This window comes from Mus pahari, chromosome 5 (assembly GCF_900095145.1).
Source record: "Mus pahari chromosome 5, PAHARI_EIJ_v1.1, whole genome shotgun sequence".
Lineage (NCBI taxonomy): Eukaryota > Metazoa > Chordata > Mammalia > Rodentia > Muridae > Mus > Mus pahari.
In genome coordinates, this window is record NC_034594.1 from 6,765,584 (window position 1) to 6,792,814 (window position 27,231).

At 36.9% G+C, this 27,231-nt stretch overlaps 1 protein-coding gene across 1 annotated transcript in view; it reads right to left on the reverse strand.

Moving 5' to 3' along the window:
- Adgrb3 (adhesion G protein-coupled receptor B3) overlaps positions 1-27,231 on the reverse strand; it is a 719,524-nt gene that overhangs the window by 293,000 nt on the left and 399,293 nt on the right. The window contains exon 16 of the mRNA XM_021197371.2: positions 15,945-15,988. Coding sequence (XP_021053030.1) covers positions 15,945-15,988 — 44 coding nt within the window. The remainder of the gene's footprint in view (positions 1-15,944; positions 15,989-27,231) is intronic.

A 27,231-nucleotide genomic window follows, 5' to 3' on the forward strand; every position in this document is an offset into this window, starting at 1 on the left:
GAAAAGCTAGGGGCAAGGGCAAGGCCCACACAATCGAGGAGATCATGTCGTCGTGCAACTCAGTGGACCATTCTCAAAGAACTTTAAACGCTTTTCTCTAGCCTTATACAAAAATATTTCAACCTTTATCATGATAATTTTATTTAAAGTTAATACAAGATACAGAAGTCTACATTTTTAATATCTTTGTATGTCTAGAATTGATTTAATTAAATGACATTGATTTAATTAAATTCCAAAAATTTCTTCTTCCTAGCAGTAAGAATATAGGAAATATGTTTATAACATGCTTAATCTCCCCCATGACATTAACTGTGAGCATAGCATACATTGCACATTAAATTATATTTCCTAGACAGCTTACTATTTTCTTTGCTGAATAGATAATTTCCTAATTAAGCTCCACTAGCTGGTTTGCTAAGTTATTGCCTCTAACTAACGAGAACATTGTCTTCATTTGATGTTGTGGGAATATAGCCACATTTAGCTACTATGGGACATAGCTGCTACCTTCACTATGTTTAATCAGTGCTCAATAGACTGTCAATGTCATGCAGGTACCCGGTGAATGGTGGCCGAACAAATGAAGCCATGACTGTATTAGTCAGAAGTAACTAATTAAATGAGAGAATGAATGGAAAAGCCCTTAAGTCCTCACAGTATGGATCAATTTTATTTATTAGTTTTAAGGGTTATATTATTATACTGGAATTATATGGTGTGTGTGTGTGTGTGTGTGTGTGTGTGTGTGTGTGTGTGTGTGTGTGTTAGTAGAGGTCAGGCAGCAAAATTATGGAACTGGTTCTTTAATTCTACCTGGACTCTGGATCAAACACAGAATGTTTTCTCTTGTCTTCTCAATGGCTTATGTGGCAAGCCCTTTACCGGCTCAGCTATCTTGCTAACTGGATTTATTTCACTGATGTAGAAAAAAAAAATCATCACTTGATCTTTTAAGAAAGAATGGTTTGTCCTGTGACACTAATTCCCACCATTTTAAAGACAGGACAGAATTATAGTCAAATTTCAGCATGAATAGGTTTCATGCCAGACTTGGCATTAGTAGTAGACATACTGTATACACATCTGATTTTATGGAGAATCTATGCACTTACTTGGGAAACAGGACTAAATTGCCCACAGTAGTAGCAAGAGCCATGAAATGCATTACATTTACTCATTTAGCTACTTTTTTTCCCCATCCAAGGGACCAAAATTTAAAAGTTAAAAACAATAAGGTCTCCTTAATTTTTTTTTGAAATTTAGGGTTTTATGTATATTTTGAAAAACCTAACTTTACAAACAAATAAACCATACTATTTATAGTCCTTGCCCCACAGGTTTTACTCATTAGATTTAAGTTGGGGCCATAGTCTTCCTTTTTTTCAATAAATTCTATTTCAGTTGTTTTCAGCCAGGGTTAATTTTGCTCCTGTCAACATCCAGGCGAGTGTCCCAATATTTGGAGTTAATTTTGGTCATAATGCTCAAGATAGCTAGAGGTGCTACCAGCATCTAGGAAAGAGAAGCAGGGGATAGTGCTAATACCCTAGAATGGCAGGCTGAGAAATCTTGGTATGTGTTGGAAAGACAGAGAGGGCAAAGGCTGTGTTGCCAACTCCTCCAGGACTGGACACGTGGAGGCGGAATCAATACCAGAAGAAACTCAAATTCAATGTACAGGACTTTACCGTGGTTCGAAAGGAGGTACCCTTCACTAGAATTTCCATTACTAAAAGTATTTTACTCTACAGTGATGTTGGTTGGAGGTATTGGTGAATCATCAATTTACTTAACAGTGTGAGCATATACAGTAACTTATGTTTCTAAGTAACCTGATAAATGAGATAGCAACTCCTAGGCAACAAAACAAAACAAACATAAAGAGTACTATCACTTCTCCAACCAACCAACCAACCAACCAACCAACCAAACAAACAAACAAACAAACAAACAAAAAAGATGGAAATGTTTATTTCACTCTTTTATCAAATACTCTTTTCCTGACTGGCCAAGTACATCATTGATAGATCAGTTGTCTAAGAAAGGTCTAGGTTCTGATCTCCACACTGATGCCCAACACACACACACACACACACACACACACACACACACACACACACACACACACTCCCTTTAATACGTCCTTGAGATTTATTTAAAAAAAACTCTACACAGTATACTTTTATCTCTCATTGATGTTTTTGACAAACTTTATTATAGTTTCAAACTGATTTCTGCACTGCTATGTGTGAGAGAGAGATGGTTCAGTATTTAAAAGGAATTGATACCCAACAAGGAAGGCTAGAGTTAGAATCCTAGCACTCAGTTAGAAATATCTCTACCTACGAACATCTGTGAGTAAGTCTCTGAGGAAAATGGTGGAATTTGGAAGATCACTGGGTCTTTATGGCTTCCAACCTAGCCAAGAAAGCACGAATATCAGGTGCAGGAAGAGACCATGCCACAAATAAACACAAGGAAGATGGTAGAAAAGCATACCAGATGCCTCTTGACACACACTCAAGTACATCTGCCCACATATACATGTGCATATACTCACATAAGCAAATTCACAGAAGTAAATGTAATAATAAATATTTTAAAAATATTGCCAGTCTGGGGATATGGGAGATGCTAATCAGAAGTAAAACATGTGCCTAGCATGTAAGAGTCTGGGTTTGAGCCCCACTACACCAAAAGATATTTTGGTTTGCATACAATAATTGTAGAAATCTGAATTTGCCACACATTTTAAAATAGAATGTAATGTGACAATTCTCTTTAGGGCATCAAATATCCTCCACTAATTAGTCATTTGTTTCCTTAAAATTAACTTATTATCCTCTAGTGTTTCAGGACAAATGTAAGCCCCCTATTCTAAAACTTTAATATGAATACGCAAGAGTCGTTTCTTTCACCAACTGTGGTTGATTTACTGTTTAGCAGAACAAATTAAGAACTTATCAGTAATTATGAAAATAATTTCCCTCTTAAATTGAAATACTTTGCAGGGCTTCAGTTTAGCACATCATTATTCTGGGTGGCGTAGGTGTTGTTGAAAGGCAGTGTGAACATAAGACCCTGAATTATGAATTTGTCTTGTGAACGCTGAATCACTTTGTATTTTCTGTGGCAAAACAACCTACTTCTTGCTGCAAAGAGCACAGGAAGAGCACTTTAATTTTCAAGAACACCCAGCAGTGTATACAATGTATATACTGAACTAGACAGCTATGCACTTTGAAATTATATCTTATAGTTTCTTTATGTGTTCATTTACTTTATATAAGATTTCTATGACTATAGAGAAGGGAAAATTACATAAATTTGATATATTAAATAATCCATCCCATTGCAATTCAGTAAACATTGATTAAATACTCTGATCCAGGCACTGTGGTTTGTATTAGAAAAACTGAAATGCCATCACAAGGGACTCAAAGAAATCCATGGATGACGACAGGCCTCCCAGGGAAAGTTAATGTTATTATGACAAATATGATGTACATGAACCTCTCAAAAATGGATTTTCTTGTGCTTAGTATTTGAAGTAGAGCAAACATTTCTAAAACTTTCAGGTCAGACGGAATGATTTATCAACTTAGGAATTACACTGAGCTAAAGGTTCTTCTCATTATAGTGCTGGCTAGAGGATGGCAGCGCATCTACAACACAGGTTCATGATTACTCTGACATCTTTCTCAATCATGGGACACCATTTCTTTCACTAGCAACATAGCTTAACCATTTCTAGACAATTTCCCAGGCTTTTTCACATCTATTTTTCTCATTCCCATTTGCATGCAGCAGTTCCTCTACTTTCCCTTCATGGTTGTACACTTGCGCAGCTCTAGTGGACTGGGTATTTTCTGAACAACAGAAGGTTAAGGCTAAGAGCTCTAGGGGCTCAGAAATCCAAGAGCAAGGTTCCAGCCGGTTCAGTGTCTGGTGGTGGCATATTTCTAGCACACCATGCCTTCTCCAGTGTACTCATTACTGCTGCTTGTGCTGCAGCAAAGTATTTTACAAGAGCAACTCAAAGGAAGAAAAAGTTAATATGGCTCCTGGGTTTAAAAGGCAGACAAGTCCATGTGGGTAGAAGGCATGGAGACTCTCAATCATTCCACAGCAAGCAAAGAGAGGTCAAGGGTAGTATCTGCTTGCTTCCCCCATCTCATGGAGACGGAAACCCTACCCCATGGGAGAATGCCCCTTACGTTCAGACTGGGCCTTCTCTCCACATTAAAGTCTTTCTGGCAGCAATTTAAAGGCACACCCAGAGATTTGTTTTCATGCCACTGTCAATTTGACAGTGAAGATTAACCATCACACATGAAGTAAAAAGGACAAACACCTTCTACTGGGACTCTGAGAATTCAGGGTAAACTATTCCATCTCCCCACGCTCCTGCATGCAGAATATTTCAACATAGAAAATTTGGGAGGTGCAACTGCCCCAACCATAGCACTATCAATTATTCAGTATGTATGTTGTTGGGACAACAGAATAATCTATTAGCAATAGATTCCTTTGTATTCAGTAGATGGTGACAATGTTAAAGTCCAGTCTATCTTCTAAGTCTTATGTATCTTCTGATATTTGACAATAAAGTGAAACTTAATAAGGAAGATTCTCTCTGTAGCCAGCAGATATTAATGTGTCCCAGGTCTCATTCCTGTCTTCCATACGCCATCTATATTCAACTTATAAACTATAGAGGACCTGTGCTTGCATCTAATCTCAGAAAGAAAGCTGACTATTTATAGACTTTGGTAAGCAATAATTTTCCAAAGTAAATTAGGGGACTGTATAGTATGTTGTTATGACTATATGCCTGACAGAGTGGCTTACACTTTATGCAAGGAATCACTCATATAATGGTGCCTATTTATTTTCTGGATTTTGATGAATTAATAAAATTCTATGCATTTCCAAATATAACAGTTTCTGGGTGACTACTATGCTCTTGACCTGGTTAAAATTACATATGTGTATGTAGCAATTTTTTTTTAACCCTACTGTTGTTAACTTCCTGCTCCTCTCATAACCAACCAATGAAGCAACAAAATTCTGGGATCAAGTATCAAATCCTTGTACGTGTTTACAAATAACACTTCTTAAATCCTAGTAAACACAGCTGCATCATCTGATCATAACTGTTATTTTTTGAGTGACAGGGGATGAGTGACAAGAAACTGTCCTTTTCCCCTTGACACAACCTACTAAGCACATTATCCAGGACCAGTGCTGGCTTTGTGGTGTTTGTGGGAATTCAGGACAATGACTTTCCTGATTTTCTCCAAAACAAAGTTCAACTGTAGCAGGATAAAAAAGAAAGACATTGTAGAATGCAGTTTTACATTAGAGGAGCTGTTTGTATAAATTAGCAGAGAGGTACAGAGCCTCATTTGTACTACCTGTTGAAGATAACAATGTATTTTAAGTAGAGACTTCCAAATTACTTTCTACTCATAGACTGTGTTTTCATATATCTTTTAATGTTTTCTTTGAGTTTCAATATTTGCAAATTCTCATCTGTGATAGCAACTCAGCTTTGCAAAGAATGGTTTGCAAAATATTATGACTTGATTTATAACCCTTATGGGTAATTACTTCATAGTCCATTATATCAACAAATGAAAAAATTAAACAGGAAGCTTTAGTTTCTCTTGAAATCATTAACACTACATACATTTCTCTGCTACAGGCACCCACTAGTATTTTCCCAGAAGTCCTTGAAGTTGTATGTACAACTCATGATTTTATTAAGAAAATGTGAAAGTAATTTTACATAGATCTCATAAAAATGAATGTTCACCCAACCTACATTTTAATTATTTTCAAAAATACTAATTAACATTCTAAGATATATTTGTAAAGTTATTTACCTATATCTTTATATATATGCACATATACACATATATGTATATGTGTATGTATGACTACTTGCTGTTGTGGTTTACATATTGTTTCAATGTATCCTTAAGGATTTGCATAGAAGTTTTCTTTCAAATAGGACAGGATCAAGGGGTAGAGCCTACTGAAATTCTTGAGGTCACCGGGGGCTCTCTTTTCTTTCCCTCTATGTCAAGTCATCTGCCATGAAGTCTTTTTAGGAACCTATTTTGTTCAGACATTCAGACATCAGAACCGTGAGCTATATAATTTTCCCAGCCTCAAGTATTTCATTCAAGCAATAGAAAATAAGCTAGTAACACCTGTTTAATAACCTCTAAGAATAATCATAGCTTAAATTTATTATTGAGAATTCATAACCAAAACTTGTAAATTACTTTTTCACTGTGGTACAAGTTGATAATTCTGATAATTAAAATATAAGAAGGAGCCGGGCGTGGTGGCACATGCCTTTAATCCCAGTACTTGGGAGGCAGAGGCAGGCGAATTTCTGAGTTCGAGGCCAGCCTGGTCTACAGAGTGAGTTCCAGGACAGTCAGGGCTACACAGAGAAACCATGATTATTTTTCTCTTATCAATATTGAGGACATCCCTGAGAAGTGTGACTCCTTTAAAAGTCCTTTCTGTAGCACAAGGTCCATGATAACAATAAACAATATAACCAGGCATCATTTGGCTATTTCTCCCACCAAGAGAAAAAAAGGAATTGGACAACTTTGGCATGTAGCAAATGTTAATTGAAATACCTGTGTTGCTTTAGCCATGGAGTACTGCTTCTTGTGATTATCAATACTACTCTGTGAAACAGGCAATGTAATGACTATTTTGATTTAGAGACTAATGTGGGCCATAAAGAACTTGAGGTATTCCTGAGATATTAAAATATGCTATGCATGACTACTTTAACAAATGGTTAACTATTTTTCATTTATATAATTTTAAGTGGATAAGAAGCCTACATTGGAAAACTAGGAGTCCTTACTTCCTTCTAGTAATTTTTTTTTTAAATAATGAAAATGACATTGAACAATATTACTCATTTCAAGCATTATGGCCTCCTTAGATCATTATTCATGTGGCAAGCAATTGACTATAGAAAACTATTATCTACTATCATTGTAGCTAGGACATTGTGTATAGATCACTCTAACATATTTTCATCTATACATTTGATTTGATTTTTAAAATGTCAAAGTCAACATGAGTTTTATTTATATGTATGTATGTACTCCACAAGTGAGATTAGTGCCCAAAGACATCAAAGGAGGGCATCATATGCCTTGGAAGGTTTTACTATCATTTGGGCACCAGGAATTGAACCTAAGTCTTCATCAAAATCAGTAAGTGCTCTTAGCAGCTGAGCTTTCTCCACAGGCCCTCAGCCTTGAATTTTACTACCACCCAAGAATATTAAAGACTCTATCAATTTGGTAATTAATTTTTTAACACATTAAGCAAGCAAACAAACAAAAACTATTGTCTTAAATAAACTAATAAGACTATCTTTTGTGGCCAAAGCTGATAGCTATTTTAACATCAGGTGATGCTCACTTTTCAGTCCACTTTTCCAACATTACACAATGTAATTGAAGAGTTAGAATAACCATCATTCAGGGTCTGGGAGAAGTACATTTAAAGAATACACAGAAGAAAAGAAGACATAGGTAAGTGGACTGGGAACACTCTATCACCAAACAAGGAGCTGTGTAAATGGACCAGGAAGGCAACGAAAGGAACTTGCAGGGAAATTGTCAAATCAACACAACAGCATCTTGGAATATACACTATAATAATTCCACTAAGCTACACACTTTATTCTTCTGACCTTAACAAAAGAGGATAGTTTACCTATGGTGGCTATATTGTTATCACGGTACCACAAAACTATCCCTATTTAAGCCCTATATGTCAGGTGTTTAATGATGTTAACTGATTCATGTGTCAAGACTTTCAGTGGCACAACATACAATAAGTTCTCCAGTTGTCAAATGATTTAGTGAACATAGCGTACATTTTCACAGAATGTGTTAGTAAGTAGGAATTTACAAGTATTAATGTATTCTACTTATTGTCTTCAAATACTTAAATACTGGTTGGAATTTCAGAATGTTGTGATATTGATCAGAAAGTATAAAGGTTATAAAAGAATGCATTCCTAAGATCCTTTGAGATAGTATTTCCTGAGCGAGAGAACTATTATGACACCGATGTGATGTTTAACTTAGGTGCGAGGGGACATACATTTCGATCTCTATTCCCAGAATTAAGACCTTTAAAGACCAAATTTGGCATTTTAATTCTGCTAAAAACTCTGGACTATAAGTAAAAATCATGATCTAGTGGGCTTGCTGCTTGTGTTCACAACACAGAAGGGGTCCAGGAATGCCAATCTCAATACAGTTTGAGGCATTTTAAGTTCAAGAAATATCATCAAGCAGAGGAAAATATCAACCAGCCTTTGGGAAATATGCCTTCATCCTCAGCCTCAGGAAATTTTCAGCCATGATTTGGAAAGGACAATTAACATTTCAAAACAGTACCCTAAAACAATAAAGTATTGTGAGTGAAAATTTGAGGGAGAAAGAGAGTGTAAATGGATATCCAAAAAGTTCATATAAAAATTTTACTTAGATTATAAAATCAACTGTGTTAACTGAGTTTTTAAAAAGACACAAATATTAATAGATTTGGACTAGAGATAGGGCTGAGTGATTAAGAGTGCTGGCGGCTTTCCAAGAGGACGCAGGTTCAAATACCAGCACCCTCCTTGGTATCCCCAAAGCATTTATAAATCAAGCCTCTGGAGATATAATACCCTCTTTGCCCACCAAAGGTATTGTGAATGTTCATGGTACATAGACGTACATGCAAGAAAAAAATCCATGCACAGAAAATAAAGAAATTAAAAGACAATATACTGGCAGAAATATAGGGAGCTCTGCAAAGTAATAGAGAGATTAAAAGTCATCAAATAGAGTTTTTAGAAATGTGACAATTATTAATTTACATATAAGCTTTGTGGATGAGTAATAGTTTGGACAAAACTGAAGGTAGAATTAGTGAACTGGATGCCCCATTAACATGGATAAATGATAGATTATATAGTTGTCCTTCTGTATTACTCTAACAATATACCTGAGGTGAGTAACTTCATAAACAATAGAACTTTATTCTGGAAGAACAAGGTTAAGCGCCTGTATCTGGTGATGGTCTGGTAGCACTGAGGTGGCAGAAGGCATCACAAGGCAAAAGACAGCATTCAGCATAATGTCTTTTTATGAAGCCACCAGCACGCAGTCACAGACCTCACTGAGAAGATATTATTTATCTTCATTGTCCCCAAAGGCCCCTCTGCTGAGCACCATAGTCACAGCTTCCTCCTTCTTGAGGTCACAGGGTAGAAATGTAACTTTCACACATGAACTCAAAGTATTCTCAGATCACCACAGAGGAACAAAAAATATAATAATGCTAAGCAGAATCATCAGATAGAGGTGATGAGACATAAAGGTCAAGAGAAAACGTATAGAATTCTACACGAAGATGAGACAGGTTACAGGAGAAGCTGTGTTTGGAAAGATGACTGATTCCATAGGTAATGAAGCATTGATTCTCTCTATCCTTGGGTAGCCCATGCTGACCCAAGCTTACAAACATTTTCATTAATTTATTCTGATGTGATACTTCTTGGGTGCCAGAAAAGGAAAAGTGTTTGAAAGCTGTGTTTTAAACAGTTGTGGGTGATTTGTTTAACACACACAAGAGGTAAAGACTACACATTTCAGTACCTGTGGACACTGTAGCATCTGCTCTGACCCAGCTTTGTGACAGTATATAATGCAACAATCTCAAACAACAAGGACACATTTATTCACAAAAGCAGAAACAGTCATGTTACAGGCTGGGTTTTCCCAATCTCTGTGATGGAAGGTCATGGCAGCATTTCCCTAGTCTTAGGTGTGCTATAAAGGAACTTTGCTCTTTGACACAATGTGCTGCTAGTACTATAGTAGTCATGTAAATGTTGCCAGTTAAAAAGAGTTCATTCACATGCTAACAGATTTAAGAGAGCTTCCTCAGGAAGCTAGACACTTAAGAGTTAATAATATAAAAATCTGTGTTGCAATTAAAAAAAAATTAAGGATAAAAAGGAAAGCTTTCCTAACGAAAGCTGAAAGAAGGCCACTCTGAATCATGACTTTTTGAGAAAACATGTATTTATGGTGCTTCATCCAAAAAAGAATGCACAGTAAGGTAGAAAAACAAAATACTTTGTATTGCCTGCCTCCTTTTTGGAGACAGGTTCGGGTCTGGAAAGTGCCAGTGTGGTCTTCCTAGCAATCTTCTGGAACCGGAGGTAGAGCCAGCTGTGAGCTACCATATGGGTGTTGTGAACTGAATTTATGTCTTATACAAAAAACAAGTGCTCTTACCTGCTGAGCCATCTCTCCAGCTTCAATTTAAGCTTTTAAAAAGAAGCACCAGCATTCTATAATAATTATTGAGCCAATGAAAGAGCAAAATCTGTTTCAAAGTAGTCTAAATATATAGTATCTAATGAGTCAATTAAAAAACTTCTTCCTGGCATTGCCCAGGAAATAGACTATCTTTTAACAAAGATTGAAAGAAGTATGAGCCTGATGCATGATTGGTTCTAGCTTCTAATAATTGACAGAAGCATTTCTAGACTGTTAAAGCAAAGCTGAAACAGAAGGAATTTTTAAGTAGAGAATATATCTAGGATGCAGGATAGCCCTCATCTCTACACAAAACTAGCTAATGGGTATATGTTGGATATATAACACGACAAGCATGTACAGCAGCACTGAAAGTGTAATGTATAAGAAATATGAAGCTTGTATCCTACAGTGCTTGGGAAAGGCAAAAAAGCAAACAGTTCACTAACTAGGAAACTAGGAAAAATGGCACCCTTGCCAGAAGACAGGTAGGGTGCTCTCAGACCTTCCCCTTTCTCTTTATTACTCCAGAACCAATTCTCACCCATAGCCCTAAAATAGGACATCATGGGGAGTTTCCCCAACCTCCTCCATATGCCTCCTGTGAAGCCCTCAGTTCTTCTCTCTCTGGCTTCTCCTTCCTCCAGCATCCAAAACCAGCATTCCAAAACGAATGCACGGGCAATGTGAGCTAATAAAACAAGTAACATTCAGAAAATATACTCTCTCAAAAATCTAGAATAGGAAGAGAAAACAAGGAGGGGGGGGGAACCTCCAGTTCAGCCAAGAAAAACCCAGAAATCAGCTCTTAAACCCAGATGTCTAGATGCTAGCATAAGAACACAATCAATGTGTCTCCATCAGAGTCCAGCTATACCACTAGAGCAGGTTCTGATTAGTCCAAAATAGCTGAAACACAAGAAAATGACTAAACTATAACTATATGACTAAACTATTACTAATGACTAAAGTATAACTAAAGTATGGTGGGAATGATTATCTCAGAGCTGGATCCTACCTAGCTAGTTTATTGTCTGTGCTTCCAAAGGCAGGCAGATCTCTGAATTCATTTGCAATGTTAAGAAAACTGTGGTTTGTTAAGAATCAAAGTGCTGGGGCCTTGAATGCTGCTTATTCATGAGATAGTCAAAAGAGAACTTGGATTAAATGACTGAATTGAAATTTAAGTAAAACTCTGGGCTTTAGTTTTCGAGAGCTGAGCTATGTAAATGAGTTGTCTGATGATCTCCAGAGAAAGCTGTCTTGAACAGAACACTCTATCAGCTTGTATCCCATGATTTTTTTTTTTAAACACTCCTTCTCTCAAGAACCACTCTCCAAGCAGAGGCTGGTATTTGGTACATGCATAATTATCACCCTGCATAAAACTCCAAATGTAGCAAAGACCCCAACATAAAACCAGACACACTGAACCTGAAAGAAGAGTAAGTGTGGAACAGTGTTAAATGCATTGGTTCAGAAAATGCTTTCTGAACAGAATGCGTATTAAACAGGCATTAAGATCAATAATTAATAAATTGGACCTCATGAGGCTGGGAAGCTTCTGTAATGGAAAGAACACTGTCAACTGGATAATGAGGCAGCCTAAGGAATGAGAAATTTCTTTTTACCACCTTCATAATGATAGATGTCTAATATCTAAAATATATAAAGAACTCAAGAAACTAGATATTTAACAAACAATACAGTCAAAAATGGGTTTCTCTGTATATCCCTGGCTGCCCTGGAACTCACTCTGTAGACCAGGCTGGCCTCGACCTCAGAAATCCACCTGCCTCTGCCTCCCGAGTGCTGGGATTAAAAGCGTGGCCACCACGCCCGGCTTTAAATGGGGAGTTCTTAATAGAGCAATCTGAAATAGCTGAGAAACGCTTAAGAAAATGTTCAACATTCTTATCCATAAGAGAAATGCAAATCAAAATGACTTTGAGATTCTATCTTCTACCTTTCAGAATGAATGGCTATCTTCACTAACACAAATAAGAGCTCATGCTGGCAAGGAAGTAAATCAATGGTAACACTCCTCCATTGCTTATAGGAGTTCATAAAGCCACTATAGAAATTAAATATGGTGGTTACTCAGAAAATTGGGAACTGATCTTCCCCAAGACACAGCCATACCACTCTTGGGCATATACTCAAAGGACATTCTATCCATACAAAGTCAACTATGTTCATTGCAGCTTTATTCATATAATCTAGAAACGGGAATCAATTGAGGTGTCCCTCAACTGAAGAATATATAAACTGCAGAAGATGTAGCATATTCACACAATGTTGTATTATTTAGTGTTTTTTTTTTTTTTTTCTGAGTGTGAAATTTGCAGGCAAGCAAATCTAACTAGAAATATCATCCTGAGTGAGATAATCAAGAGCCAGAAAGAAAAGTGTGGTATGTACTCATTTATAAGTGATTATTAGCTGTTAAGTAAATGATAATCATGCTATAATCCAAACTAGATAAGGGAGGCCTACAGGGTAGAAGCATGGATTTCCCTCAGAAGAGGAAGTAGAAAAGGTTCTGACATGCTCTATGGTTCAGTGGGGAGGGAGAAGGAGGGATTAGGTGTGGGGTGGAAGAAGGATGCAGGAGAGAGAGTGGAGAGAGACAGCTGGAATTGAGGGGGCTACTTATGGGGTGGTGTAGTGTAGTGGAAACTTCCTGTGTTGTGTAAAGGTGACCTTGTAGCACTCCTAGTAATGGAAGACATGGAATCTGACCTAGCTATTTGTAGCCAGGCAAGTCTTCAAGTGGTGGAACTAGGTTACATTTGGTTAAGTCGTTGGCTGAAGAAATCCCATGGAGATTTCTAAACAACCTAGGCTGGCATAAGGTCACTTTCGGAAAACTGACAACTCGCACACAGCTAAGTTGTCAAGTTGATGCAGGTTAGAGCCTTCACCTTAAGTCCTCGTGCCTTAGGTGCAAGAAGGTACAAGCTACAGAAATAGAAGAACCTGGACACCAACCCAGCCACAAATCCCTATACCTAAAGTCTGTCCTGCCTGCAAGATGTGCTGGGGCTATGGTGGCCCAGAACATGTGTGAGTTGCCAAACAATATTTAGGTTAATTAAAGGTCAATGCCACAGGAGGTAGTTCATGTCCTACACTGCCTGGATGGCCAGGAACTGGAAACTGGATAGCCCTGAGACCTAGGGTAGAACAGAACAAGACTGGAAGAAAACTGAATGAAATGATTCCGCATGGTATTTTGCTATACTCATAGATTGGTGCCATGTCCAGTTGTCATCAGAGAGGCTTCCTTCAGAAGCAGATGAAAGTAGGTGCAGAGACCTACTATGCAAAAGACAGTCTACACTTGAAGTCTCCATCGGTTCTCTCATCTCAGAGATCAGAGAATTCAGCAGAAGTGGGGAGGAAAGGGTGTAGGAGTCACAGAAAATGGAGGACACCAGGAGAACTTGGCCAACTATGCAGGGCTTGCAGAAGACAGAATAGTCAAGTGTAGGGTTTGCATTGATGTGCACCAGGTCCTCTGCATATGCATTATGGCGATTAGCTGTGTAAGCTAGCTAACATCGTGAGCTAGCATTTGGAGGTAGAGACAGTAGGACTTCTGTAAATTTGAAGACAGTCTGGTCTACATAACAGTTCCAGCATACCCAGATCTATATACTGAGACTTCAAACATAAACAAACAAACCAAGGAGATGATTATTTCATTCCATTCCTGTATAGAAAGAAACCTTAGTATCTAGCCACTATTAATTTCCTTAGTAAGTTTATCCTCAAATTTAATTATTGCACTACTAAAATTGTTGTTTACCTTATCATGAAATACAATTAAGTTCAATAGATGTGAAAAGAAGCTTTAGGGTTACCTTGCCCTTCACAGTTTAAAACCCACTTAAGAAAAATATTTAGCCAAGACACATTCTGGAAAAAAAGTGTGTGGAGATAAACTCTTACACTCTGGAAAACTGTTTGCTCCTTTAAATGATTTATCAGGGAAGTTAACTGAGAGCAATACTGGCCTTCCTGGATGGTCTGTTTAGTGATGTAAAAACACACACATTCCCTCTTCAACGATTCCCCTCAAGGATCATGTGCGAGCTTAGTTTTGCCAAGCTACTGATGTTCTCTGAGAAATCACTCAGCTCACAAGGAGATGCTAAGAAAAAAAGAGTATGATTGATTTCCGAGGTTAACCCTAACCCCAGATATCATATACCAACAGCTTTATAAATTAAAACTAGCACCTGCTTTCTGAAAGGAAGCCAAAATGATATCAACCAATATTGTTTCACCAAAGAATATAAAATATCATGTCTTTTTCTTAGCAGAAAACATTCATTTAGATTGTTATTACCTTTTACCTGTTTTTGGCCACAAAACATCTCAAGTAACTTAGAACACACAACCAAAATTTCCTCTAGCAGTTGGGTGTGATCGCAAAGTTTTGGAAAATTTGACTTTGTTAAAATTTTCAACAATATTTTTAAACAAAAGCACTAATAACGTGCATCAGAGTATTCAGCCCATGTTACCATAAGAGCGAGTTTGGTTTCTCCTTATGGCTCTAGGGTTCCAAAAGACAACCCATAAAATATTAGAAGTTTTGCCCCAAATTATTAATATTACTGACTTTGTGCTCATGAGAAAAACTATTTTAAAAATTTCACCAAGTACTCTATGCTCAAACATAATTATAATTCCTAGAATTCTAACAACATTCCCTTTTAGACTCTCTGATGAGAAACTGTAACCTCATAAAAAGATCTTAGAGATACATCATATTTAGAATGAATGGCACTGAGAAAAATCTTCCAAAACCACACATCTGGCAGTATTATTTGTGGGCTTCATTTGTGATTTATTGCGTCCCTATTCAGCAAAACAAATCAAAGCAAAGAAAAACAAAAAGTTTTGAATACACATGACTAAGAATTAATTACCTGTTTTTTACCTTTACCCATCAAAACCTAGAGTGACCATTGCCCTGATGATGAGCTTAACCAGACACTGCAATTAATTATAAGAATAATAAAAAAACAGAAGGTTCACTCATATTTGTTTAGTGCCATTACTTTCTTTTGTCTGCATGATTCATAAAATATATGAATAGATATTAAAAATCATTTAGTTTAATAGCTGTATACATTGTAATATCCATATATATTACATTACTCCTGTAACAGACTTTAGGTCATGAATGGTTTTGTCAAATAACCAGAGACCTCGCTGTTTCCTGTTGCAATGCTAACCTGAATTACTAAAGCATTATGGGAAAACACTTGAAATTTTATAACTCTAAAATATCAGAGCTTAAAAAATATCCCCTTGGAATTTGTATCCCAAAATGCCTTACACATTATATAACCTCACCTGGAAAAGTAACTGATGGCACTGTGACACCACAGATGTGCTAATCAAGCTGCCCTGCAGACTTAGAGGAAGAAGGTCTTCAGAGAAAGCCCCTCATCCCATAGTATTAGAGTCCAGTTAAATACCAGAGAGCTAAAGTTATTTAATGTACTTTGAATATAAATCACAATGTAATATTAGAAAGCATCAGCCACTTACGATTTTGAGTCATCCCATAACACACAATATGGATTCAAAGTGCCCTAAAAATAAACAGAGAATAAAATATACTGTAAGTCCACATATAAAAATTGATGAATTGTATGAAATAATAATGAAGGATGACTTGATATTCTCTCAGTGAACGACATGTTAAAGATATACCACAAAGTATTTTTTCCTGTAAGAAATCTATATTTTCTTTTCCATCGATTTCATAACACATTTTGTGGAATTCCATTAAAGCCATATTTTTACACCAACTCTAATTGGTATTTAGTTTGTTGAAAATGAAAGCCAAATGTCCCATGCACTGTATAGGTCTGTGTTACGGTGACATCTATGTCACATTTATTTCTCTGATTATAATTGCTCAATTACTTTATGCATACCAAAGTACTGACAACATTTATAATTGACTAAAATTTCCTGCATTACCCATGTGAACAAACCAACACCATGTCATCTACTTATTAGCTTTTTTCTAGAGAACAGGAGTGTGCTAACTGTCCATTATCAGAGTCCTGTAACAAACAAAACTTTAATCAACAGGTCATACTTTACTGAGGTTATATATAATGAAACTCTAAGAAAAGGAGGTGTTAAGTTTTATGCTTTTGAATAATGATGTGCTGAGTATCTACATAGCCTTTAGAATAAAAGATAGGTTTTCTACACTGAGTCATTCCAAGTAATTTGTTTTGAATAGTTCTAATACTGGAAAATTCTTAATTCCTGCCCCCCCCCCATGAAATGAACTCATTTTTTTCTGTAAAATATTTACATATTTAAAAATTCTATCATGCTCCCAAGGTGTTACTTATCCATTAACTATATCCTGTGGTTTAATGTTCTCTTAGTCTTCATGATACACACTTCCTGAAACACATCTTAAAAGTCCATTTAGCGAAATCATTCACTGGAGTCCAATCTATGCATAGCAAAGTGGTACTATTTCTTTTCCAATTTAGAAAACATGTTTATAATAATTCAAATTAAAGATTATATCAGCTAGTTGCTTAATCTCTTCCTAAGGTGGAGCGGTATTACTCACATTGCTTCTTACATACAGAAGTTCATTGGGAGCATTTTTATTTTTATTTTTTTGGCATCCAACACTTTCATTATTGTTTCTAAGCTTTGAATCATTGCAGGATTAAAATATAAACATGACTATGTCCTTATCCAACTAAGTCATTGGTAAAAATTCTGAACAGGCCAACACAGTTAAAAAGTACAGTGCTTCCATGGGACACTGTGCTTGTTTTCCAAGTATACTTATGAGGCCCTGAAGTCTATAATTACAGGGTTTATAGGAACTTCCAGAATGTCTAGGAATGAGTCATTGAGGGATGAGTGATATTTGTTAGGTCAACTTGTGAATTTAATTAGAACTAAAAGCAGTATTACTAAAATTTATGAACTCCACTAAGCCTCATTTATTTATTATCAATTTTAATAGCTATGTGTTAGTAACTCTATAATGAACAATATCATAAATTTACTCTTAAAACAACATATTTAAGACATCTTACTTCTTGTCAAACAAAACAAGCCAGAAACTATGCTTTGAAGAACTACCTAGTATTTCATAAATATACTTCCTTTTCAGAAAACAACAACAACAACAAAATATCAAATGGCTATAGCCCTATAGAAGGTGAATAAGATACAATGCCTATGGAATGTTTCTATAACACATGAAGAGATACATATATCACAAGGCAGATATTTCTGAGCATGAAACACACAGTCTGTGCTAATCAGAGAAGGTATTAAGGAGGGCATAGGTCCTGCTCACATTTTTAAGTGAGGAGTACATCTTCATATTCATAACAGGCTGCTGAAAGGGTATACTACATTATTTTTTCTTCTATCATATCTTATATGGTTGTCCTTTAGATTCATGAATCTGTTATTTTTCTGATAAATTTTGAATAGCTAAAATGTTCTAGCACACAGTTACACTGTATTCATATAATATTTCATTTCAAGGGACTCATTATCCTTGGTTTATCACAATTATGTTGAGAACTTGGAACTATACATTTCATAACTATTTAAGCCAAGTATAGGTGAAAAATATGCTTTTAGCTATGAATTAAGTTATACCTTTCTATACTACAGGATGCTTGTTATATTCTGGGTTTAAAAAATGTTATGGATATGAATGGTTTGTCTGAATGTATGTTTGTATACTGTGTGTGTGTGTGTGTGTGTGTGTGTGTGTGTGTGTGTGTGTGTGTGTGACCTGCAAAGGCCAGAGACAGGTATTGGATCCTATGGAACTGGAGTTACCAAGAGTTATGAGCCTACATTTGGGTTCTGGAACTAGAACCTAGGTCCTTTCAGGAAGCAAAAATTATTTTAACTGCTGATCCATCTCTTTAGCCTTAGTGCCTGATATTTCTAAATTATTTAAATTCATCACCGGTTAAAACTAGAGAAAGTAATACTAGAAAATGAATGCAATCCAATTTTAAATCATTGGATATCCTTCTCCTTTTAGTGGTCAATCTTTACATAAAACCAGGAAGATGAGAACACTTCTTTTTCTCTGTTTGCCCTCTGCAAACTCCATATCCCTTCCCGCCTTCCCCGTTTCTATGAGGGTGCTCACCCACCCACCCACTCCTGCCTTACTGTCCTACCATTCACTAATCCAATGCAGGGGCATCAGTCCTCCACAGGACCAAGAGGCTCCCCTCTCACTGATGTCATCCTTTGCTATGTATGCAGCTGGAGCCATGGGTCCCTCCATCTATACTCTTTGGTTGGTGGTTTAGTCCCTGGGAGCTCTTGCGAGACAAAGGGCTAGTTGGTTGAAACTGTTTTTCTTCCTATGTGGTTGCAATCCCCTTAAGCTCCTTCCGTTCTTCCCCTAACTCCTCCATTGGGGTCCCCCGTGATGAGAACACTTCTTGTCCTCTTCCTCCCCACTCAATTTAATTCCATCCTCTGTCCTTCCTACCCATTGAACTCTTAGATGCTATTTCATGCTTCTCTCACTTCCCATCTTATCAAAACTTTAATATCACCCAATGAGAATTAGCATCGGTGTAAAATGTGCTGTCCTACTAGGCATAGATAAAATGGGCAGAAGCTTCTCTGGATAGATCATGGAGTGTAGTTGTCATTGCATAGACGGAGGTACCGTGATCAGTAATTATACATTAGAAGTTTTGTAAGTATAGAGAACAGCAAACACGGTTCTCTTAATACTTAGGTAGGCACAGTAACATATGATATAAGGGAGAAAGGATGAAGAAAGCAACAACAAAGGAACTCTTAAGGACAACAATGTCACCCCCCCCCCAAACTGGCCGACTGCTTCTGCCAAGAATGTACTTGTAAATTATTCGTTATAATTTCCAGATTCTTCTTTAAGAATATCAGTCATGGAATGGTGAGTTACAGAGAGCAGCAAGAAAATGTAATGACAGGAACAAGCAGAATGTAAGCAAGCTGGGAAGGAACCTACACAAGCTGGCTTTAAATCATTAACTAACGGAAGTCATCAGGTACATGCGACAGATGGGCTAAAGACTAATTTCCCAAACTGTATATATAATTGACACTTAAATGCACTGAGACTGCATACATTTAAAAAAGTTTAGAAAATATGCATTGCTATTGTCAAGTTTTTTTTCTTATCAAAACAAACAAATATTCCTTCTCTGTCATTGGAATTGGTACAATTCAAATTAACTTAAAAATTCTTGGTTACACACTATTAAGCATTTTAAAAAGGCATGTGTTTCAAATTTTCTAACTACAAGGCAAGTTGGAAAAATGGAGGAAATTACAAGACTGCTGGGAATGGAAAGTAGTTTAGTAATCTGGAGTTTGGTTGAAGCCTAAGGGCACCTGAGAGTCACAAACTCCGGCACAATTAACATTTGTTTGTGGCCTTTCTTTATTCGTAGCTGTAAACTGAGGTGTACCAGAAATCTCACTGGAAACTTCCTTTATAAAAAATACAAATACTAAACCCCTTTAGTGACTTCTGGTGTGGGAATGGAGGACTCTGAAGAAACCCATTACAGAACAAAATCCATCACTTTCCCTAAATCTTATATATGCTCATCACTAGAATATCTGAATTATTGTTCTCCCCTTGGAAGACAGTAGTCACATATGGGTCTTGTTCTTTATCTGAGCATCGTGCTCCTAATACCTTTTCCTAAATTTATGTCAAAAATGTGTTTGGCTGGCTCAGCTAGAAACATGGGTCAGCTGCTAGAGAAATTACTGCTCTTGTAGGACAGGAGTTTGGCGCGCAGCACCCACAACAGGCAGTTCAAAACTACCTTAATTACAGAGTATACATAGCTCCTTTCCAGACCCTTTATTCTCTTGTCCACACTAGGAACACACACACACAATACACACACACACAATACACACATACACATATACACATATACATACATGCATGTATGCACATACATGTGCACAATATACACACAAAGAAAAGGGAAAGTATTTAAAATGTTTTTTGATAAACTGAAACTATTCTTTGAGAAGCCCACATCAATGCTCTCATGTGTCATTATCACTTCCTTATCCACTTGTATTTCAATTTTTATTAAACCTTAACTCTACCTTACACTGGCTAAAACATTCTTTTCTGGGACTACGCTACTGATCCTATTATAACAGCATGAAGGTCCCAACAGATTAAGGAGACACTTCAGCTAATGGAGGTGATGGAGGGGAGCTATGTCTTAACCCCTGCAGCACTGACAACTATGACAGACATTCTGCACTCTCCTTTAAATTGCCTTTACTATTTCCGTTTAGATTTTCCCTCTGTTTTAACACCAACCAAAATATGGATTTGTCTTGCAGAAAGACACAGGATCAGCATGGTCAATGTGCCGCATTTGACTTTATTCTCTCATTCTCTTCCTGTGTACAGAGGACTTGACATTCTCTTATACAGTGAAATGGTTCTACAGTGGTATTCATAATTGGATTCTTTCCCCCTAATGTAATCCTAACTCTCAAGGAAATAGACAAGGCCAGAGGAAGGGGTCAGGGAAGCCTAATACAAACCCTACAAAATTAGGATGTGAGGGAAAAAAAATCTATTGGCAAAAGAACAGCTGGAACCTTATTCACTCCCTTCATAGCAAGCACCAAGGCTGGCTGGAACTGGTTGGGGACACTGGCTCAGATGCTGAGGTCCTCTGGAGTGTCTGAAGGTAACCTGAGACTCTTTGTATTACTAAAAGCTAACATGGGTGCAGGGTGTAGTTTTTAGATGCTGATAAGGCATGTGATCATGAAGTTGTATGTAGAACTGCATGTACAATCTCTATAAGAAAGCCCACACTGGGCAAATGACATGAAAAACATGGACACGTGAAATAAAGAACCCATCTTTTTATAGCCTTTACTCAAGAACCCAGGTAAACATGGAAAGACCTGTCTCCAAAACTTTGATCTCTGATCTCCACACATGTGCCATGGCATAGCCCTGCATAATCCACACATGTGCCATGGCATATCCCTGCATAATCCACACATGTGCCATGGCATATCCCTGCATAATCCACACATGTGCCATGGCNTGCCATGGCATATCCCTGCATAATCCACACATGTGCCATGGCATATCCCTGCATAATCCACACATGTGCCATGGCATATCCCTGCATAATCCACAATGTGCCATGGCATATTCCTGCATAATAATAATTTTTAAAAATTAATTTATATTTTACATTCCATATTTTATTCCCCCCATCCATCCTCCAATTGTTTCACATTAAGAAGTAAAATGGAGACATTTCAATTTTGGTATCTACTCATCTAGCAATTTGGAGACATACAGTTTTTTATAATTTACTATAGTCAAAATTCTTGGCAATATATCACTGAAATTCTTTTTTTTTCCTGTCTTAATGAAACTTTTTGGGATAATAGATGTGTTAATTAGCATGATTTAATCATTTTAGATACTACACATGTATCATTCCATCTCTTTGCAACCAACAAATGTACAACTGAGCTAAGTGTCTAGTTCTTCTGGCTATTTCCTTTCCATAGTAAGGTTGTCTCTACTTAACAGGGAAAGGCTATTTAAGAGGTTGATAGCAATCTTATTGCACTTGCTATTATTACTTCTGAAATTAATGAACCAGTAAATTTACTTTTATAGAAACAAAAAGAATGCCATTTGAAAGTCCAGGTTTATTTTAGTTTCAGAAATATAATTTAATTCTACTAAAATNCCCCCTAAAATAAAAATAAAAACAAAATATAAAAAGATAAATAAGTATTGGTGGATAGCTATCAGACAATTAGCAGGCTTGCAGGTCTCTGAGGATGATCTGATCTCACGTTTTGGTCCTCTCCTCTCATTTCCCTGATAACATACTAACTGATGAAGGAAGATGTGTCATAATCGTTCATCTTAGAATTCATAAGGCCATGGGCAAGGCAGAAGAAGCATCAACAATGCTCACCTAAGGATTTAAAATAACATTTCAAAGGGTAAAGGTTACAGGGCTTTGTTGACATCAATAACGGTCTCTTGGGAAAGCTACTTTGTCCTATAAATCATGACTATTATACAAATTTAGAATTTCTTTAACTTTTAAAATCCATTTAGCCAGGCAGCAGTGATGCACATGAATGATCCCAGCACTTGAGAGACAGAGAAGGAGAATCTTTAAGTTTTAGGTTAGCCTGGCCTACAGCATGAGTTCCAGGACAGTCAAAACTACACAGAGAATCCCTGTCTCCAATAACAAAATAAAATAAAGTATAATAATAATAATAATAATAATAATAATAATAATAATAATAATATACAGATTTTAGTCAAAAGAATGAGATCTGATTCATTTATTTGGCCCTGATGGAGACATAGAATTCTAAGTGGCCCCCAGTGTTAAAAGATTACATAAACTCCCTTCAGGAGAACTGATACTGCTGAAGGCATGTTAGCGAATAACGGTCTCCTTATGAAGTATGAGCGTGTGCACACAGAAAGCCCTTCCTCACTGCAGGTGCTTGCAGAACCTCACTGCTATGATGGTGTGGTTTCTGAGTTCTAACTCCAAAAGAATTATTTCTCTCCCTTTTTATAGCTCCCCTGTTTAGGTGCTAGCCAAACCCAGATTGAGTGACCAACACACATTAGGCTCTTTCTCTTACTCAGTTCTTCAACCCCTTGTGTGATGGCAGATTTATCTATACCACAAAACACTTGACCTCTCTCCCTCCTGTCCATTTTTCTTCTTCAAGCAGATTCTGACATTAAGAGCTTCGTGTACTGCTTTCTCCCAAACACTAATAAAGCTGGCTGAGAATATTTCCTTGAATCACTTTAAAATTTATCTATCTATCTATCTATCTATCTATCTATCTATCTATCTATCTATCTATCTATCTATCTATCTAATCTAACCTAATCTAATCTATAAGAGTAAGAACCAGCAAATAGGGGTCTGTGTTCTCCAGTAATAACCAGGTTAGCCTGTGTTCTTTCAGACTTCCAAGGGTTCATAGACTTAAATTTCATTTGCTTCAGGAAATCACCTATCAGAAATGGCACAACTTTGCACCTTTCAGATCTCCTTGAATCAAAACAGTTCTTGCCTGTGGAAACAATGCAAGTATGCAGATGTGGACATAGATAGCTAAAGACACAAAGAAGGGACACAATGGAGAACAACAGTGACTTCATCTTAACTACCTGAACATTTACAGTGCTCTAAGTCAGATGCTCCACATAAATTCTGTTACATTGGTGCCATGGACACTGAGTTCTTGTCAAGAGAAGCTATTCAACTTACACTGTCCTATCTCTACCTCATTGTCTATATTTAAAATAAGACCTTAAATAAAATTTAGCTGGTAGAGAACATACTTAATGGGTAAGAACCTATGCACAATCTTCAGTATCAAATAACAACAACAAAAAATTACGCATGCACATATCCTCAGCACATAAGCCACAACAAATACACACATACAACATCTACATATATACAACACACAAACACACACACACATACACACACGCGCACACGTACACACACACACACACACATACCCAATCTAGATTTGGTTAGTTTAGTCTCACCAGAGGTACAGTAAAGCTTAGTCAGCTTCCTGTTGCTGGAGTTCAGAGAACTCAAGAGGAAAATATACTACTGTTACTTTCTTAAAGTAATATAATTCTTAACTCCATTCTATATACTTATCAGTATAGACAAAGAGAAATGTAGCTCTCACCTCCCATCAGTGTAACTCCTACACCTAACCCTCATGGAAAACCTCTGAAGAGGAGAAGAAAATATTATAAGAGCCAGAGGAGTAGGAAGTCTATAATTTGTAGATATGACAGGGAAGCTACAACCATAAAATCTTAATAATAACCTTAATAATAATAATAATCTTAAATAACCACTGAATAATTCTAGTAAGAGCTGACATCCCAGTGTAGATGAGGAAAGTCTCACAGGACTCTACTTATAGATGAACACAAGGAAGAATTAGTCTTCCCAGAGATAAGATTCCTTATTGGTTCTTCCTTGTGGACATTGAATGGTGAATTTATATATTTATTTGTTTATATGCACATGTGGAAAGTAGTAGTAAAAGAAGAGTTGACTGTTAATTTGTACTAAGTTTAAGTGGGGTGGAATGACATAGGAAGAGCAGGGGATGTAATTATACTTTAATTAGAAAAAATATATAGTTCAACTAAAGTGAATAGATTGAATATTCTCAACCTGTTCTCCAGGTGATGGTAAGTAATACTCCATATCATTGGATTTTAGTGATATTATAAAGTTAAATTCAGGTTTAACACACTTATTCTTTCTCTCTCTGTCTCTGTCTCTCTGTCTCTCTCCTTCTGTGACAGAAGGAATTTGTCATTTATTTAGAATCTTAAAAGCCTCATTACTATGTAAATTATAGTGCTATATTTTTATTCATAGAACTTCAAAGATTCAGAATATTTCCATAGACTTAGGAGGCTTCTATTGAAAGCATCACATGGAGGACCAGTTAAACCAAAGGGATGGAAAAGGAAGAGAGGGCTGTGCTAAGTGATACAAAGGTCGGTGCAATGAGAAGCGCACTCTGCCAATCACGACCAGTCGTCTTTGAGTTACATCGATCTTCTCAGTATGGGGTGGCTATTTAATGGGAAAGAGCATATATGTGATGTAGCTTTTGTTGCATGTTTACACTGCACATAGTAAACAGATGTCAGAGTTTAGACAGAATAACAGATTTCTAAATTCAGAGAGATATCATTAACCTGACTGTTCATTATTTCCTCATAAATATGGTTTGTCACATGGGAAGCAGTAAAATGTAGATCTATAGTCATAACTTTTTATGTATAGCCTTAAAATAAATTCATTATCTCCATACAAACATCTTAAAGTTTCTTACCCATAGGTGATTATGTTGTTCACAGTAATAACTGAGTACATTTTATTATGTCTTTCAGCAAACAAAGGGTCTTCTAGGGTTTAAACAGTCTACGTGTTTCCTATCATTTAAAATATCATGTAACATAAATAAGTAAAGAAACACCTAGATAGATTAGTCTAGATTTATTTCTGCTTATATTCAAGAACATATGTCCTAGCAAGAAGTACATGAGATTGTAGCAGAGATTAGAATGGGCAGAGGTGACTTGCACAGCCACAGTCCATACACCGTCCTTAGAGACGTTGTGCTAAGTTGCTTTGGGGATGAAACCTAACTACAGATTTCAGGCTTGCTCTTCATCTAGCATCTGGTGCATGTCACCTCTTGCTGCCTAGGCAGTGATGTGTCATAACATTCTTCTGTTATCTTTATTATCCAACCACCACCTTACATTGACCATTCTCCCTGCCAATGATTGCTTTCATCAGGTGTTTACAGGGCTAACATAGTAGTCCAGGTAAGATACAGTCTAGTAGGCAGGTGATTTTCGTAGAAAAAGATAGTGTGCTTAAGTCTAGTTGATTCTTTTTTTTTTTTTTTTTAACCATTCATGAAGCTCTGACTTTAATACACAGCACCACATTTAAAATCAAAAACAACAACTCCAACAGCAAAAGGTCATGGTGGCACAGCCTATAATCGCAGCACCTCACTAAGGATGGTTGATTCTTAATGATTGTCTCAATGTGTAATATTGACCACCTTCACATTATAACTGTTTGAGGGGACAACTCCAATGCAGGCTCTTTTAGCTTTCTACTGCTGTGGTAACAAATTACCACAAGTGGAACATTTCAGAACAACACAGATTTAGAATGTCACAGTTTCTAGAGGCCACAAGTCTGGAACATTCCCTTGGTTTTTTGCTTGTTTGTTTTTTAGTTTGGTTTCTATTAGTATGATAAACACCACGAATAAAAGCATCTTGGGGAAGAAAGAGTTTGTTTCATCTCACGGGTTACAGTTCCTCATGAAGAAAGTCAGAGCAAGAACTGGGGTGGGGGGGGGGGGGGGGGGCAGGAATTTAGATACAGGAACTGAAGCACCGGTTATGGAGGAACACGGCTTACTGACTTGCTCTCCATGGCTTGCTCACCCTGTTTTTTTATACAACCCAGTATCACCTGTGTAGGGGTGAACCACCCTCACTGAGCTGGGCGCTCCCACATCAATCATTAATCAAGAAAATGCTGAATCTTGCCTGGAGGCAATCTGGTGGAGGCATTTTCTTAATTGAGGTCCCTCTTCCCAAATAACTCTAACTTGTGTCAAGTTGACAAAACCCAATGAGGATAGGGATTTATATGGTTGAAGTCAAAGTGATAGTAGGCCTGCAGTCCTTTCTAAAGGATGTGGATGAGTCTGCCCACAATTTCTTTCAGTTGTAGAACTGATGTCAGACTTCGTGGTAGCAACCTAGGATAGTTATCAGCTTCTGAGCCTACATTCATTGGCCTGTAGCCCGTCTCCTTCACTTTCAATGCTAGCAGTGATAAGCTGACACATTCTTAAATTGCTTTCTCCAGCTATAGCTGGGGCAAGTTCTTTACATTCAATAGGTCATTTAGTTAAACTCTACCTATTTAGAAGATCTGTAACAATTCCCCAACCTTATCATTAATCACATTACAGCCTCCACGATGAACATGTAACACACATGTACATATCTAACACACATTTTTGGATATATATGCATGCAAATATCCCATTTGACAGACTCACAGGCTTTAGGAGAGTAGGGGCTGGAGATTTTAAAATGTCCTTTATTCTGCTTACCACACAGAAGGTAAATCTGGCACACTAGCCATTTTTATAAATAAAA